Source organism: Orcinus orca, chromosome 1 (assembly GCF_937001465.1).
Source record: "Orcinus orca chromosome 1, mOrcOrc1.1, whole genome shotgun sequence".
NCBI classification, from domain to species: domain Eukaryota; kingdom Metazoa; phylum Chordata; class Mammalia; order Artiodactyla; family Delphinidae; genus Orcinus; species Orcinus orca.
This window is the reverse complement of record NC_064559.1, coordinates 178027390-178043938: the sequence shown is the minus strand read 5'-3', so window position 1 is coordinate 178043938 and position 16549 is coordinate 178027390. Positions and strand designations below refer to the sequence as shown.

The 16549-nt window shown below is 56.3% G+C and overlaps 2 protein-coding genes across 2 annotated transcripts; one reads left to right on the top strand and one right to left on the bottom strand.

Annotated features, from left to right (window-relative positions):
- Nucleotides 1-5328: 5328 nt before the first annotated feature.
- On the bottom strand, nucleotides 5329-10385 carry CLDN19 (claudin 19). Its single transcript, XM_033421959.2, has 4 exons — nucleotides 9721-10385; nucleotides 8324-8488; nucleotides 8127-8211; nucleotides 5329-6341 (listed from the first exon to the last, which is right to left on the bottom strand). Exons 1-4 carry the CDS (start codon nucleotides 9941-9943, stop codon nucleotides 6179-6181), a joined length of 636 nt encoding a protein of 211 aa, XP_033277850.1. The 5' UTR covers nucleotides 9944-10385; the 3' UTR covers nucleotides 5329-6178.
- Nucleotides 6333-12671, top strand: LOC125961397 (translation initiation factor IF-2-like). The gene is made up of 2 exons (XM_049699162.1): nucleotides 6333-6491; nucleotides 10396-12671. Exon 2 carries the CDS (start codon nucleotides 10701-10703, stop codon nucleotides 11757-11759), a length of 1059 nt encoding a protein of 352 aa, XP_049555119.1. The 5' UTR covers nucleotides 6333-6491; nucleotides 10396-10700; the 3' UTR covers nucleotides 11760-12671.
- The last annotated feature ends 3878 nt before the right edge of the window (nucleotides 12672-16549 follow it).

Sequence of the window (16549 nt, the reverse complement as noted above, 5' to 3'; positions counted from 1 at the left end):
CGACAGTGAGAGGCCTGCGTACCGCAAAAAACAAAAATAAATAAATAAGAGCTACAGCAGGGTTTTCATTTAAAAACTATGTAAGCTAGAAAGCACTAGCATGACATCTATAAAGTACTGAAAAGGATGGGGGAAGTCAACCCAGAATTATATACCCAGCAAAATCATCTCTCAAAAATGAAGGTGAAATAAAGATTTTGTTTTCATCGTAGGTGAGTTCAAAGCTTTCATTTCCATCTCCATCTTTGGAGGCATTTTCAAGTGCCCTCTTAGAAGAGTAGCTTTCCAGTATTCTAGCTTTCCCTTAGACTTTTTTAAAAAAACTTTCAATCTTGGGCTTCCCTGGTGGCGTAGTGGTTGGGGGTCCGCCTGCCGATGCAGGGGACACGGCTTCGTGCCCCGGTCCGGGAAGATCCCACATGCCGTGGAGCGGCTAGGCCCGTGAGCCATGGCCGCTGAGCCTGCGCGTCCGGAGCCTGTGCTCCGCAACGGGAGAGGCCACAGCAGTGAGAGACCCAGGTACAGCAAAAAAAAAAAAAAAAAAAAAAAATTTCAATCTTGAGATAATTTCAAACTTTAGAGAAAAATTGCAAGAATAGGTCAAAGCATTCCTGCATGCCCTTCACTTAGATTACCTAATTAATATTATACTGCAACGATTTGCCTTGTGACTCTTTCTTCATGTGTATTTATGCATATTTTTTTCCTGATGCCTCATTATTCTTCTAGTACTTGTGTGTGATTTCCTAAAATACAAGGACAATGTCCTACAAAACCATCTGTTCACAGTGAACTAACTTTGATATAGTACTATCATCTCAACCACAGACACCATTCAAATTTCACTGGTTGTCCCAAGAATGTCCTTTATAGGTCCAAGATGATTCATTGCGTGTAGCTGTAATATCTCTTCAGTCTCCCCGGTCTTTGCTTGTCTTTCGTAACTTTGACAGTTTTCAAGGGTACTGGCGGTTATTTTGCAGAATAACCTCAATTTGTATTTGTCCATCTGAAGTAGACTCAGTTTACGCACCTTTAGCAGGAATATCACATAAATGATGCTGTGTTCTTCTCAGTGCATTGTATCGAGGGACACACAGTTTTGCCTTGTCCGATTACGGGTGGTGTTAACTCTTATCATTTAAGATATGCCTGCTATGTTCATCACTGCAAAGTTAAATATTTTGTACTTCTTAGTTAATATATTACTTGGCATTTTACTGTAGAGCTTTTTCTTCTTACCCACTTATTTATTTATTTATATCAGTATGGACTAGTGGATTCTTATTTTTTTATTCATGGAGTTAAAATCCATTACTGTTATTATTTACTTTGATACTCAAATTGTTTCAGATGAAGCCAGAGGGAACCCCTTTAGTCTGGCTTCTGTATCCTTTAGACATGTCACCATCATTCCTTGAGCACGTTCTTACTTTCTAGAACGAGATGATCCAAGTTTATTTTGTACTCTCCTTACCCCAGCCCTTGAATCCGCCATTTCTCCCTGGAGTTCTGCTACCTTTTAGTAGAGAATGGTATTCAGAAATCAAGATATGGGTTTGCCCCTGGGGCTCATTGTTCTTGGCCTGTCTAGGGGATAGAGCTCACAGATATATGTACAGTCGACCCTCAGCACCCATGGGGGATTGGTTCCAGGACACCCAGCCCCCTCCCCCACCAACCACAACCATACCGAAAATCCCCGGATGCTCAAGTCCCTTATATAAAAAAATGTAGTGCAGTCGGCTCTCCATCTTTCCAGGTCCGCATCCATGGTTACAGAAGGCTCTGTGTATGTATATCGCACACATGTACATACACACACAACTATCTATTTCTACATTTATCTACATATATAAAAAGCTGTGTGTTCATCCAGATACCTCCAATTCCAATCCAACTCCACAAGATTTATTCTAGTCTTCCTCGTTTCCATCTTTGTAAATCCGTTCTCTGACAATGAGAAGCCTGGCTCCCATTATTTTCAGTGTATTTACTTATTTGTTCAATCCCCTTATACGTAACCAATCCCTGACCCTGCCAGCCAAGGACTCTTCAGCTTTGCGGTGACCACATGGGCCACGGCACAGAGAGGGAGAGGCAGTGCTTCGGGTTTTGACTCTGTGATTCCATAGCATCGTGTCAGCCCTTTGATGCTTTGAAGAATTGTTTACCCTTTCCTCAACACTTTTTTCTTCTTTTTAAAAAAATTGTATTGAAGTATAGTTGATTTACAATGTTGTGTTAATTTCTGCTGTACAGCAAAATGAATCAGTTTCCTCCACATTTTTAGTTGTTTTCAACAAGACTGTTGTCCAGAATAAAATTGCCTGCAATGGTCTCATAAATTGAATTAAATATTGTTTTCATGTGCTCTACGAGGGGAAAAGGTCAGGAAGCACTGCTTTGGGTGTTGTCCATTCTCCATGGCCAGTGTCGCCTGGATCAGGTTTCGTTGTGGTTCCCCATAAGATTGGCCAACTCTAGGCAAAATCTTAAATTGAACCACTTTCATTACATCCAGTATTCAATGGTAGCTCAGTTGCAATTCTCAGTTGAAATCTAGAAAAGGAGAAGCAACACACAGTTCTCCCTAGCCCAAACTTCAGTGTGTGTAGGATTCACCTGGAGGTCTCCTTAAAATGCTGAATCTGTTTCACCTAGTCTGGGGTGGGGCCTGAGATTCTGTATTTCTAACAAGTTTCCAGGGGATGCGAATCCTGTGGTTGGAGAGCTGTGCTCTGAGTAGCAAGAGTCTCTATTCATCACCTTTATTCTAGTGGTCAGCAGGGAGGATACTAAATTATACAACCAGTAAAACTTAGACGTATTTTTGTTTGTTTGTTTGTTTTGCGGTACGCGGGCCTCTCACTGTTGTGGCCTCTCCCGTTGCGGAGCACAGGCTCCGGACGCGCAGGCTCAACGGCCATGGCTCACGGGCCTAGCCGCTCTGTGGCATGTGGGATCCTCCCGGATCAGGGCACGAACCTGTGTCCCCTGAATCGGCAGGCAGACTCTCAACCACTGAGCCACCAGGGAAGCCCAAACTTAGACGTATTTTTAACCTTTAGATTTTTTTCATTTGCGCAAACACACGCACACATGCGTGCAGAAGAGCGGAGTGAACCCCTAAGTACCACTGGCATTTACCAATCTTATTTTATAATTTCTCCTGCCCCTGACCTTTCTATTCCTAGAGTATTTTAAAGCAAATCCAGCCATTATATTGTTTCAGTGTGCACCTCTGACAGACAAGGCTTAAAAAAATAATAACCACAGTGTCGTTATCACATAAAATAAACAATACATATAACCCAAAATTAACCATAATTCCTTGACATCATCTGATACTCAGTTCCTATCCATATTCTCAGGTTCAGGCAATAGATGAGTGCACTGGTCAGCTGCTCCAGCTCCCAGTTCACTCCCCTTAGCTGAACACCTGTTGCCACGGTACTTGGGCTTTCCTTCGGGGCTGAGGGCACAGGTATATCCCTCCCCAAACCGTCTTTTATGGCTTGCCAATTTCATTCTTGGAGGAACTCTGCTAAGAAACAACAGCGCAAGCTTTAGGATCATGCCCTTTGACCCACCTTCCTGGGTCTCCTCTCAGCCCTCTAGCCTTGAGGCTGAGACAGGAAACAGGAAAGCTGGACAGTTCGCCCTGTCACAGGTTGGCAGCCGAGGTGACTGTGATGTAGACATTTGAAAGAGGAGAGACTGGGGGCATGGGGGAGGGGATCAGGCCTCCCAAACTCTTCTAGCTGCAAACTCTAAACTTTTCCCAGGCATCCTCCCATTGCCAGGACCCCACTCCGTTGTTAATCAGTGTACTGATTGGGTTGTGAGTGGTCAGCTGACTCTCCAGCTCTCCAATCTCTGGCTATAGCCACAAAAGTTTTCTCTTCACGAAGGATCACACGGAAGCTTGTTTCCACCCTGCCTTCATGCTGCCTGCTGGCCCAGAGCTTGTCTCTCTCACAGCCTATCTCTGAAGCAGCCAGCACACTCTATCCCGACATTTTCCTACCAAGTCCCAAGCCTCTGGTGGTCCCTGAACCGCAAGAGATGACACGTGGTTTCCCAGCCAACCGCTTCCTGACCAGATAGTGAGGGTGTCCGAATCCCCCGCCTGGGACAGAGAGGCCAGCCTCTGGGCTCCACACCCCACCTGCTCAGCGACACCTGGAACAGGAGCCCTCACTGCGACGCTCACTTTCTAGGTTCCAAATTTGGCATTAGTCGGGGCTCTTCTGGCTGTGTGTGACAGAAATCAAACGCACAATTGTTTCAGCCAAAAGGGGTTTATTTCTTGAGAGGGTGTGTGGATCTCATGAAACGGCCTGGTCCCAGGAAAGGCAGAGGGAAATGGGCTTCCTCTCGTCTGTCCCGCCTCTTCTTGGACATGAGACCCCCCCCCTCAGAGGGGCAAGAAATGTGGCCCCCCCAGCCCCAAACTTCAGGCCTCACAGAAGTACCCTCAGTGCTGCTGACCTCAGATGCCCAGGTCCACCTCAGTCCCATTAGGTTGGGACACCTGGGGTGGGGGGTGAGCTAGGCATCAGCTCCCCAGGTGACTCGAATGTGCGCGCCAAGAGCCGCTGCTTTATAGCGTCAGGCACCCAGAGACACTCTTCTGTAGTTCTCGCTCACAGTTCCGGGGGCCAGGGCTCAGGGGCCCACCCCCTCCAGCCCCTGAGACGCCCCTGTATACGTGCAGCCGCTGCCACGCTGGGGCGCCTGTGGACAATCCCACAGCAGCTCTGCCATCTGCTTCTCCCCTCCCACCCCTACCTTCTCCTGGAGAGTGCATGCGCGATAGTCATCTTGTCTGACCACCTCTCAGAGGCACGTCAGGGGAGAAGGCTGAGCTGCATCCTTAGGATCTGGTGACTTGGTGGGAGACGTCCCAGGACAGGTGGTGGAGGAAGCCAGGACAGAGCTGGCTGAGGGCAGGGGAAGGCAAGGGACAGTTCTTTCCAAGAGCTGTGGCCAGCTCTTTCCAGTCAGGAGAGACAGAGGGCAGAGGCCAGAGAGAGACTCAGGGTCCCGGGAGGATGTCTGGGATGGAAGAGGCCTGAGCATGAGGGCAGGGGCTGATCTGGGTTAATTTTCCCTTGACTGGGGGTCTCCAATCAAGGAGGTCCTGGTGCCGACCCAAGGACAGCTAGGGAGGTTCCTGATCCGCTTGGATGCGCTGTGTAACCCACACTGGATCTGTCTCCCTCTCTTTGTGCCCAAGGACCCCAGGGACCAGCTCTGACCTCTCTGAGCCAGGCCCCACCCTCATCATACCAGGGACAGATCAAATGACACCACACTCAGGGCTGGATGTTCACTTTTCTTTCCAAAAGATACCAAGCACCCGGTCTAGGTGTGGCAGTGGGACAGAGCCAGGCTGGGGAACCTGGACATTACACACCCAGGGGGCCCTTGGTGGAGGCAGACAATTTAACAACTGGTCTGAAAGTCAAAAGAGAGGAGAGCTGGTTAGCGGGGGGAGCAGCAGGCAGTGGGGGGTGGCAGGGGCTATGGGGTTCAGGCACGGACCCAGGGACTGGCCAATGCGGCTCACAGCAGCCCTGCCGGGGCCCATTTCTGGGGCAGGGGTGACATGGCCTGGCTTAGCCATCTGTGTGGATGTCCATGCAGTACTAGACATACTGCAAAACCTGAATTCAGAGGCAGCAGGGCCAGGCCTTCTGGTCTCTCTGAACCTGTTTCCTCGTGTGTAAGTGGGGGACATTGGTCCCCCGGCACTGCCTCCGTGGGGTTGCTGTGAGGAGTCCATGGGCCGGGGGAGGCGATGGGCTCTGGTCACCCCAGGGCACTGGGCACCCAGCTTGTCTTTACTGCTGTGTCCTCGAGGCCCAGCACAGAGAAGACACTCACACAGCCTGTCAGTGAGTAAATAAGTGGTCGTGAAAGGGACTGCAGCTGGCCGGGGTGTGGACAGGTCCGTGCCGTGCTTGCACCTGTGCCGGCCGTGCGTGTGCGCCTGAGGGCTGGGGCCTGCCTCCCACCTCTCTCTGAGTGTCTGGGTCTGAGTCTCAGAGCGCAGGGTGGGTGCCTGGGTTGGGGACAAGTTGCTCAGAACCTAACCGAGCTGGGGGGACACCCTGCGCCCTCCTGGCCCCGCCCGGGGTGCTGGCAGGGGCCGGCGGATGCTGCGCGGGGCTCAGACATACTCTCGGGCAGCCGCCGTGGGGCCGGGCCGGTAGGGCTGCGGGCTGCTGTTGGATCTCTCGGGCTCCTGGCACGTGCAGCAGAGGAAGGAGCCGCCCAGCATGGCCAGGCCGGCGGCGGCCCAGCCCAGAAACAGGGCTGGACCAAACTCGTACCTGCAAGGGGTGGAGGACGCCATCAGGTGTGCCTGCGCCTCCGCCCCGCCCTTCCCCGGGGGCTCCCGGCCTCCGCCCTGGCAGAGCAGAGGGCGGGCTGGACGTGGGGAGCTGAGGCTGGGGCCTCACAAGCGTCCTCGGACTTGCCCGGTAAGTTGGGATGAGCGCTCATCTTTCCTCCCGCCCCTGCCCCATCACATCAACACCACCCGGTGCGACCCAGCTCAGGCTGGGCTGCTCCGCGCAGCCTCGAGCCCCTTTCCTCCTCCGGCCAGATGAGGGGGCGTGGGGGGGCCCGCCAGGCCCGTCGGAGAGAGGAGGGAGGGGCAGTCCTGCCACCTCTCTCGGTCACGGTCTGGCCCACGGAACTCGCCACCGGGCTCCCGCCGCCCTCTGGAGAAGGCCAGACTCCTCCGCCGGCTCCACCTGGCACTCCAGCCTTTCCACCCACAAGCCCAGCGGGCCAGCCCGGCGGCCCCTCTGCAGCGTTCGGGTCCCCCCACCTCTGTGCCTTTGCACGAGGCGCCCCCTGCCGGAGCGTCTCGCCTCCGGTGCTCCGCCTCCAGGGCCCAGTTCAGATGCTACCTTCTCCGAAGGCTTCCCCTGACCCCCCTCCGCTCGCCACCTGGCGCTGACTCTCACTGGGTGGCTGTTCAGTTCCTTGTTTGTCTGGCTCCCTGGGGAGCAACTTGAGGGCAGACAGCACCGGATTCATCCATGTCCCCAGGGCCCAGCACAGGACCTGCAACTCAGGCAGCCTTGCGGAGTGTTGAAGGGACAGGAGCAAGCACCAGCTTGCTCCCCAGGTATCTCTGAGCAGAGCTACCTCTTGCTTGGCAGGTTTTCATGGCTAGAGCTGCCAGCCCCAGGGAATGAACCTCACTCCTGAAGTCTTCATTTCCTCCCCCTCTCCACTCTGCTGCCTCCTCCAGGGAGCCCTCCTGACTGCAACAACCCAGGCATCTCTTTTCTCATTCTCCTTCCACCCCAGGACCCAAGGCCTGTTGGGATGTTTGGGGTTGAGACTATCCCATTCTCTGCTCCCCACAGAGCTGAGAGGTAAGGGAGGGGCCAGGTCCTTCACAGAGCTCCCTATTCGGCCCCCATACACTGGCCTTATAAGTCCTGACCACTCTAGCTCCTAAATATCTCTGGGCCTACTCTCCACTGCTAGCCCCTGGCCCCAAGCCCTCTGCTCCAGACCTTTTCATCAGCACCTTACTGGCCTTGCTCCCTCACCACCATTCTGCACACCACAGCCAGAGGGACTGTCCTGCCTTCCACACCAGGACACGGAAAAAAACCTTCCTATGGCTGCAAGGCCCTCTGCCATCTGCCCTTAGGACTTCTCCAGCCTCATCTCTCCGGCCCAAAGTCACTGTGCCTCCTACAGAAATAACAGTCCAGGCACTGTGCTAAGTCCCTTACCTGCACCATCTCACAGAACCCTCACAACCACACTGAGCTCCGTCCTCGGTCCTAGCTGCCTTTTACAGGGGAGGAAACCAGGCACAGAAAGGTTAAGGAACTTGCCAGTCACACAGCCAGCCGGTGCAGAGCTGGGATTTAAATCCAGAGCCACAGCATTTAGCTACTGGGGTGGCATTCAGGGCCCAGCCACAGCTGCTCCCCACTCCAGAGAGCTTCTCAGTAACAGCACCTGGGGCTCGTCCGTCCCCTGTTTCCCCCTCCAAGTGCCCTGCTGGACAAAGGCCAGTGGTCCCAGAGGAGGTGGAGTGGGAGGCCCAGCCTGTTCCCTGGCCCAAGCCATGCCCTGGTGCTCACCTGGCGTTGACGGGTGTGCTGGGGTTGAAGAACTCCTGGGTCACCAGTGTGGCATACCACGAGACGGCCGTCAAAGTGCAGAGGCCTAAGGACAGGGTGGGCGGGGGGATTTCAGCTCTGCTCTGGCCTCCAGAGGGCCCCCCAGGATGGGGCTACCTGCCACGGTCAAGAGGATGGAGGAGGAGCCAGGCACTCACCTGCCAGGAGGAATAGGGCACCCCCAGCGATGGCCACTCGGCCCTTGGCGGTGGGGTTGCTGTCTCCGACCCGGGTGCACTTCATACCGATGACACTGAGGACCATGGCCACGAAGCCCAGGAGCACGGCCACCACCATCAGGGCTCGCGCTGACTGGATGTGACCTGGTTGGGGTGGGAGGGTCTGAGCGGGGAGCGGGAGAAGTGGGCGGGTGGGAGGAGCCCAAGATGGGAGGGGCGGGAGCTAGAGCAGGACGCTCCTCCTGGGCTACTACCTGCGGCAGGTGTGAGGGGATCCTGAGGGCTCAGGTGACTACAGGGCGTGAGGGCAGAGTGTGGAGGCTGAGCCTCACCATTTAACCCCACCGTTCGCTCTCCCTGGCAGGTTCTGCCAGGTCGTGTGTGGTGACAGGCTGGTATGAGTTCTCCCATCAGCTGCTTCCGGCCAGGCGCCTCCCTTTGGGGCCCACCCCTCCCAGGCAGCGGGGGGCAGTTTCTCCTCAGGCCTTTCAGATTCACCAGAAAGAGGACCCAGGGTGTCTGAGGCCCAGCTCGGCCCAGGTTGGCCCTTGGACAGGGATGCCTCCCCCATTGTCCATTCCGACTCTAGTTACCTTCCCCTGTGCCCTTTGAGTCACCCATGGTAGCTGTATGCCTGCTGCCGGCGTCAGTCCCGGGCCTGGGGGGCAGCTCAGGGGATCTGGGTCCCTGAGGGAGGCCAGATGACCTGCCTGGTCCGGAGTGGTGGGGGCCATGTGACAGCAGCCCAGCTCAGGCCTGTGCGGCCCCGGGGCGGAGGGCAGGCGGGCCGGCCCCCAGCCAGGGGTAGAGCTGCAGTGGCGCCTGTTTACGAGTCAGCTTGTCAGGCTCAACCCCTACACCCCGGGGGAGGAGAGCCACCGTGTGCCCAAGCGCCTGGGTGCGGACCTGCATGTGCACGTGTGTGGCTGTGTGTCTGTGCGTGTGGGTAGGTGTACCCGGGTGCCGGCATACTCGTCTACAAGGCAGGACTGGCAAGTAGGTGTGTGTGCACAGTGTATCTGCAGAGTATGGAGAGAAATGGAGGGAAGGGTCTTGACTTAGAGCCTCTGAGTGCCGGGCACTCGTCTCCTCTGACCCAGAGTCCTGTGAAAGTCCTAGTCCCCTTTCCAGAGGAGGACAGAGAGGGTCAGTGACTCCTTCAAGGTTACAGTGGAAGAGCTGGCATGTGGACCCATGGCTGCTGGAACCTAGAGCCCCTGCCCCCAGGAGGGCCAGGCTGGCCTGGATCTTCATGAGTGCACGGGAGGCAGGGGCTGCAGAGGGCAGCCCGGTGCAGACAGCAGACCGTGGGAAAGCTTGCTCCGGACCTCCCAGCCCCATATCCACCTCCCCATCCCAGTGGGCATGAGGCCTACCTTCCAGGGCAAGCAGCGAGTCATAGAGCTTGCACTGCACCTGACCGGTGCTCTGGGAGGCGCAGGACATCCAGAGTCCTTCGTAGAGGCCCACGGCGGTGATGATGGCATCGCCTGCGTAGGAGGACTGCTTCCACTGCGGGAGCGCTGTGCTGGCAATGATGCCCACCCAGCCACCCAGGGCCAGGAAGTAGCCCAGGAGCTGAAGACCTGAGTTGGCCATGGCCCAGGGGAGGGGATAGGGGTTCCAGGGCTCAGGGCTGGGCCAGGGTCCCTGGGGGGGCCGAGGTCATGGCCAGGTGACAGGAGCAGCTGGGTTGGGGGTGGGGTGCAGCAAGTGGTCAGAGGCTGAGAAGGAGAGGTGACAGCCCTGCAGTGGCAGCAGCAAAGGCGGTGGCTTCAGGCTCTAGAATGCTGGGGGAGGCCTGAGCTGGAAAGGCCAGGGGCCCGCCCACAGCCGCCACCTAAGCCAGGGCAAGGTCCCCAGCAAAGCTCCTGCCCAGCCCCTGGGGGGTGGGGGGTGGGGCGTGGCCAAGGTGGTGCCCCTCCCCAGGGATGGAGAAGGGAGGGGCTGGGAGGAGTGACCCCCGGCTGGCTCTCAGGGCCTTTCCCCTAGGGAAACCCCTTTAGGAGCCTGATAAGAGTGCCCTAAAATTCTCCTAATTCCTATCCCAGACACCAGCACTGAGATGATGGACTTTGCCCTTGCACTGCTGATGTGACCCTTGGGGTTTTCTGTCCTCTGACCGCAGGACAGAAAGAAAATGGAATTCCAGTTTGCAGGAGGTAAGACTAGGGTTAGACACTGGGGAGAACTTTTTGGAGCGGGTTCTGAGGTCAGCTATGGAGAGACTGGGTTGGGGAGGGGTGTTGGGGAGTGGGGGTCCTTGGTACCTGGGGCCCATGTGTATCAGAAACAGCAGAGGCCAGACTCAGCGTGGGATCTGTTTGAGATCTGAGGGGGGCAGAAGAGGGACCCCATGAAGGCTGGGACAGGGCTGGCCACCAGCCAGCAAGGAGCCTGGCAGGGAGGTGGGAGACAGCACCAACCTTCTGGGATCAGCCTGAAGGAAGGCAGACTGTTCAGCCCCTTTAATCCCCTTGCTGGCTGGCTTAGCAGCTCCTGCTGGGGCCTGAGGCACAGGCCCCTGAGCCCCCAGCTCCAGAACAGCCTGGGGGGGAGCAGTGGCCTCTGCACATTCCCGGGGTTCAGGCTGCCCCCTCCGAGCGCCCCACCTCCCCTCCTCTCTCCCGTCCCAGCTCAGCCCCCTGCAGCAGGGGAATGTTTAACTCTCCTCGACCTCATTAGCAATCCCCTCACGTTCAGTTCGGCTCGCCAGGCGTGGGTACAGGGGAATGTCACAACCCCGCTCCCGCCAGCCCCCCGGCGCCCCCTCCAACCCCAGCAGCCCACGCGCCCTTTGCCGGACTGCACTGGGGGAAGGCAGGGTCCCGCCGCAGACCCTGGCCTCCTTGCACCCCCGACCCAGACCCCCTCCGCAGGGACAGCCCCGCCCGCTCCCTCCCTCGCATTCTTCACGTGGCTATGCAAACGAGAGGGTGCCCAGCGCTGCAGACAATGCTGCCCTGTGCGCCCGCCCGCGCGTGGGCCCTGGTATGGCCCGCGGCCCCGCGGCGGCCAGCGGGGGGAGGGGCCTGCCCTCGAGGGGGCGGCGGGCTCTGCTGGGCGGGCCTGCGGTTCCCGACACTGCGCCCCTTCCCTTCCCACCCTCCTCACCCCGGCCCTCCGTGCTGGGAAGGCCGAGCCACGTGGATCTGTGCACACGCAGACCTGCTTCCTGGGGCGGCCTGCGCGTCCCCCAAAGCTAGCGGGGCCTGGATCCGTGGTACAGAAGCCAGTCCCGAATTCCGATTCCTCTACCACGGACGGTGAGAGACTGTGCGATGGCGATGAGCAGAGCACACAGCCGGAGCCCAGAGTGGAGACTCTCCGGGGCCGCAGGGAGCTCCATTTCTACGCGTTTAACCGTCTAATCCTCAAGGCAGCCCCCTCACGATGGGCGTCCCTCCACGGATAAGGAGCCGAGGCTGAGAGAGGCGACCTACCCCACGCTAGGAAGCCAGGGGCTGGGGGGCTTTCCTATCAGATCTGTCCCCCCCACACCCCGCCTTTCTCAGGAGCGCTGGGAGGGGCGAGGCTGAGCTGGCGGTGGAGCCTCGTCCCACCTCTAAAGGGCACGTCGGCTTCGCGGAGTCACAAGGGAGCTGCCCAATGTCTGAGAGTGTGTGAGGCGCGCGCATGGGGCCGGCGCGCAGCACAGTGATTCCCGGAGGCCGGGTGTCCCTGTCCCAGCCTTCCGCAGGGCTCTCTCTGTAAGGAGGATACAGGGGTCATTCCGGTCCTGAGGAGCACCTGAGTCAGGCCTCTGAGCCTCGGGATCTTCAAGGCCACACAGAAAGAGAGTGTCAGAGCCACACAGCCCTGGAGACCGGAGACTGCAAGCCCCTCCGCTGACAAATGAGGAGCTGGGAGCCAAAGAGGGGAAGCTAGCCTCTTAGGGTCACACAGCTGCCCCCAGGGCCTGCTCACTCCTCCACCCTGGGCGCCCCCAGAGCCCTCCCCCACACCGAGGACCTGAGCCACTTTATGATCCAGAATGAGGCTCACATCTCCCTCGAAGTGCTTCTTTTAAAAAAAAAAAAATTTTTTTTATTGGAGTGTAGTTGATTTACAATGTTAGTTTCAGGTGTACAGCAAAGTGAATCTGTGATACAGAAGCGCTTCTGTTTATCCCTTGTGTTATTTGAGGTCTTGAGTCCATTCTACCAAAACAGCCCCTCCTACCCTGATGGCCTTCCCTCACCCATGTTCCAAAGCCCTTTGGAATTCAGATCCCGCACCTGGAGTAGAGTTCCCTAACCCTGTGTAGCTTCTCCATCAGGACTCCTACCACCCCAGTGCCCCCCTGCAGTCCAGCGACTCCCAGGCATGCGGGGAGAGCAGGAAGGCTCAGGACCCACCCCAGCCTCCATTAAGAGCTAACTAGAAACCGCCCTGGGGTGTCACGCTTCACTGTTTAAAAGGTGCTTTCAATTACATTACGAGAAGCTTGGGGTCCTAGCTTTACGTCTGCCACCGAAAAGCTGTGTGATGCTAGGCAAGTCCCTTAGCTTCTCTGGCCCTGGTTCCCAAACTGACAAATAGGGATAATAGCATTCATCTGTCTGGGTCATGAGGGAGTTCATGAATCGAGATGGGCGAGAAGTGCTTTTGGAAAACATAATATGCCTGAAGGAATGTGGCTAATGAAAGCTCCGTTCCAAAAAGACTGCCTCCTGGGCGGTCTTCCCCTTGGTCCCTCACCCTGGGTGCGGGCGACTGCTGGTGGCTGACGACCCCACTGCCCCTTCCTGCCTGGCAGTGCCCGGCAGGGAGGGTGCTTTGTAGATAGATCTGTGCTGACCACTGACTGATGGGTGTGAGGATGAACTGTTTCTGCCTCCCTCCCAGTGAAACCCTGGAGCGCCCTCCCTGGTCCTTGCCCACTGCCAGTCAGGGGTCCGACTCGGTTGGTTGCCGTCCAGCACATTCTCTGCAAGCCACCACCTGAAACGGTGGAGGCTCAGGAGGTGGTGCTGGTCAAACTCCCCCCAGCTCTGAGTCTGACTTTCCCGTGGAATCCCAGGCTTGGAATGGAGAGGACTTGTCCAGGTGGCACAGCTAGAAAGCAGTGCAGCCAGCAGTGTGGCCGCCCCAGTGCCCTGCCTGCCCCGGCAGGGTCAGGTGCTCTGATCTGGGATCTGTAATGCTCTTTGCATATTTCCTTTCACAGCACTTGGTGCGCTGTTCGTTTGCCTCCTTCTTGAGGACTGAAAGCATCTCCCAGCCCTACCACTGGCCCCATTTTTGTGTCCCACGCCGAACCCAGGGTGAGGGCATCTCTGCAGCACACGTGGCTGTCTGGTAGTGCCTTCTTCTCTTCCCCAAACAACCCTGAGCACTGGCTCTCTTTGGCACCCCTGCTGAGAGCTCTGCCAGCTGCCTGGGGTGCCAGAGATGGACGTCTTCCACGTCCACATCTCCCCCGAGTTTGCTGAGTTGCCTCCCGTCCCCTCTAATGCTCCCATGGCTGCTCTCCCTTCACCTCAAGCAGACTTCCCCAGGGCTGACCTGCTCATGCCTGTGTTTTACAAACGGGCCAAGCAATCACAGCATCTCAGCCCGGACCCCGCCATCACCTCCGGCTGCTGGGAGGACTCACCCACCATAATTATATTCACTTACCCCAGTTCTGTTGCCCTTGAAAACGTTTGGCCTTTCATGAGCTAAACTGAGATAGTCTGCTGTCTCTCTGTTTAGCACACTTTGAAACTGTGAAGGTCACCTGCGTTGATGTGGAAACTTCTGGAAGACCAGAATCAGGCTGATGGAGTTTTCTGTAATGTTGAGTATCTCCTGTGTGCTAAGCATTGTGCCAGGCTCTCTCTGAGTATTCCCTCATTGATACTCTCAGCCATCCTGGGAGGAAAGGACTGTAATCTCATGTTACTGGTGAGGAAACACACTCAGACGTCACACAACTGGAAGTGGTGGAAGTGAGTCTGGCCCAGCTCAGCACATGGGTGAAGCTCTTTCCATTAACGTGGTCCTCTCTTCATACGGCGAGTGGGTCATCCAAACAGGACACGGGATCACCAATGACTAAAGGAATCGTGACTGTCCCTATGGGATCATTCCCATGAGCATACTGACTCCCAGCTTAAAAAAACAACCGTTCCTTCACTTCACATCTCCCTCCAGCTCATCCTGCCCCCCACGGAGAGCCAAACTCCTGAGAAGAGTTGTCTATACCCACCAGCACCACTCATTCTCCTCCCCTTCTCACTTGAACTCGCTCCAGTCTTTCGTCGACCGGAACATCTCTTGCCAAAGTTCTCCCTGATCTCCGTGTCACCAAATCCAAAAGATGGTTCTCAGTTCCTATCTTGCTCAACCTCTCAGCAGCATTAGACACCGCTGCTCACCCCCTCCTTCCTGAAACACTCTCATCGGCTTCCAGGACTAGGCCTCTTGGTTCCCCTGCTCACGGCTGGTCCTCGTGTCCTCTGTTGGACCCCACTGCCTCCAGAGCCCCAGTTGCCTGCAACCTGGCCCAGTCTTCTGACTCTTCCTCTGTCTACACTGACCTTAGTCTCCTGGCTTTGAACGCCCCCCAAGTGCTGATGGGGACCCCCAAAGTTCTGGCTCCTACCTCCACCTTTCCCTGAACTCAGAAACCTTTTGTCTCACAGGCTCCTCGAACTTGAGCATAACACATGCAAAACCAGACCCCGGCTTTCCACGCCCCATAACCATCTCACCTGCAGTCTGCCCCGTCACGGGAAAGGGCGACTCCACTTCCCTAACTGCTTAGGCTGAATCCTTCCTTTTTTTTAATTTTATTTTTATTTTTGGCCGTGGCCCTTGGCATGCAGGATCTTAGTTCCTGTGCCCCCTGCAGTGGAAGCGTGGAGTCCCAACCACTGGACCGCCGGGGAATTTCCTAGGCCGAGTTCTTCTTTTTTTTTTTTTTTTGCGGTACGCGGGCCTCTCACTGCCGTGGCCTCTCCCGTTGCGGAGCACAGGCTCTGGACGCGCAGGTCCAGCGGCCACGGCTCACGGGCCCAGCCGCTCCGCGGCATGTGGGACCCTCCCGGACCGGGGCACGAACTCGCGTCCCCTGAATCGGCAGGCGGACTCCCAACCACTGCACCACCAGGGAAGCCCAGCCTAATCCTTCTTGTTGCTCCTCCCCATACCATCCAACTGATCAGCAACTCCTGTCAGCTCTACTTTAATGAGATCCAGAAACTGACCTTTTCGCTGGCTTCGCTGGCAACACCTGATCCACAACACCTCTATCTCCCCCGGGGTCTTTGCAGCAGCCTCCGTTCTGCTCTCCTTGTCTCAGTTCTTGCCCTTGTAGCCCATTCTCCACATACATCCTTCACTGAGGCCTTTCAAATGTAAGTCAGATGCTCTCACCGCCCTGCTCAAAACCCTCCAAGGGCTCCTGTCCCACTGGGTCAAAGCCCAGGTGCTCTCAGTGGCCGACCGGCCCCCAGGGACCCTGACCTCACTGGCTGCTCTGTGTCAGCACGTCGGCCTCCTTGCTGTTGCCTTCTCCTCAGGGCCTGACCTGCCTTCCTTTCTACCTCAAAGGATTATACACACACATTTATGTGTTTGTTACCTGTCTCCCTTACTAAAGTAGAAGCTCTATGAGGGCTGGGACTTGTTTGGTTTGACACCATATTCCCAGCACCAGCACTTAGCTGGTGCTCAATAAATAAACACTGGTTGGTTGAATAAATGGGCTCTCAGGGTGCAGGTTCCCAACTCACGACCCCACTGCATCTCAAGCCCAGGAGGGAGATGGGCTTGTGGCCCGAGGAGCTGAATCTCCAGGTCTGCTCTTACTCCGTCTCCTAGAGGTGTGTGTTGTCCTGCACATGGAAGCCCTGAGGTATGAGGACCCTGAGGCCAGACATCAGAGCAGGATGCATGTGGCCGACACGGGGGCAACATGCCAGAGCACTGCTGACCGCTGCTAGCTGCCAGAGAAGGATTAGTAATAATCCCTGCCATCCACCCAGAGCGTTCCAGTTTACAAAATGCTGTCACGTCGGCGTCGCATGTGGGCCCCACAACTGCCCAGAGGTGGGCAGAGCAGCGATTATGGTCCCCGTTATACATATGACAACCCTGAGGTCCCTGAGGTTAAGGGTCTGGCCTGAGACTGCATAGGAAGTGGCCAAGCCGGGTACAGAGCTAGGGCTCTTCACACCATGCCTGCCACTGCATCCTGCCCAGAGCAATTTTTTTTTT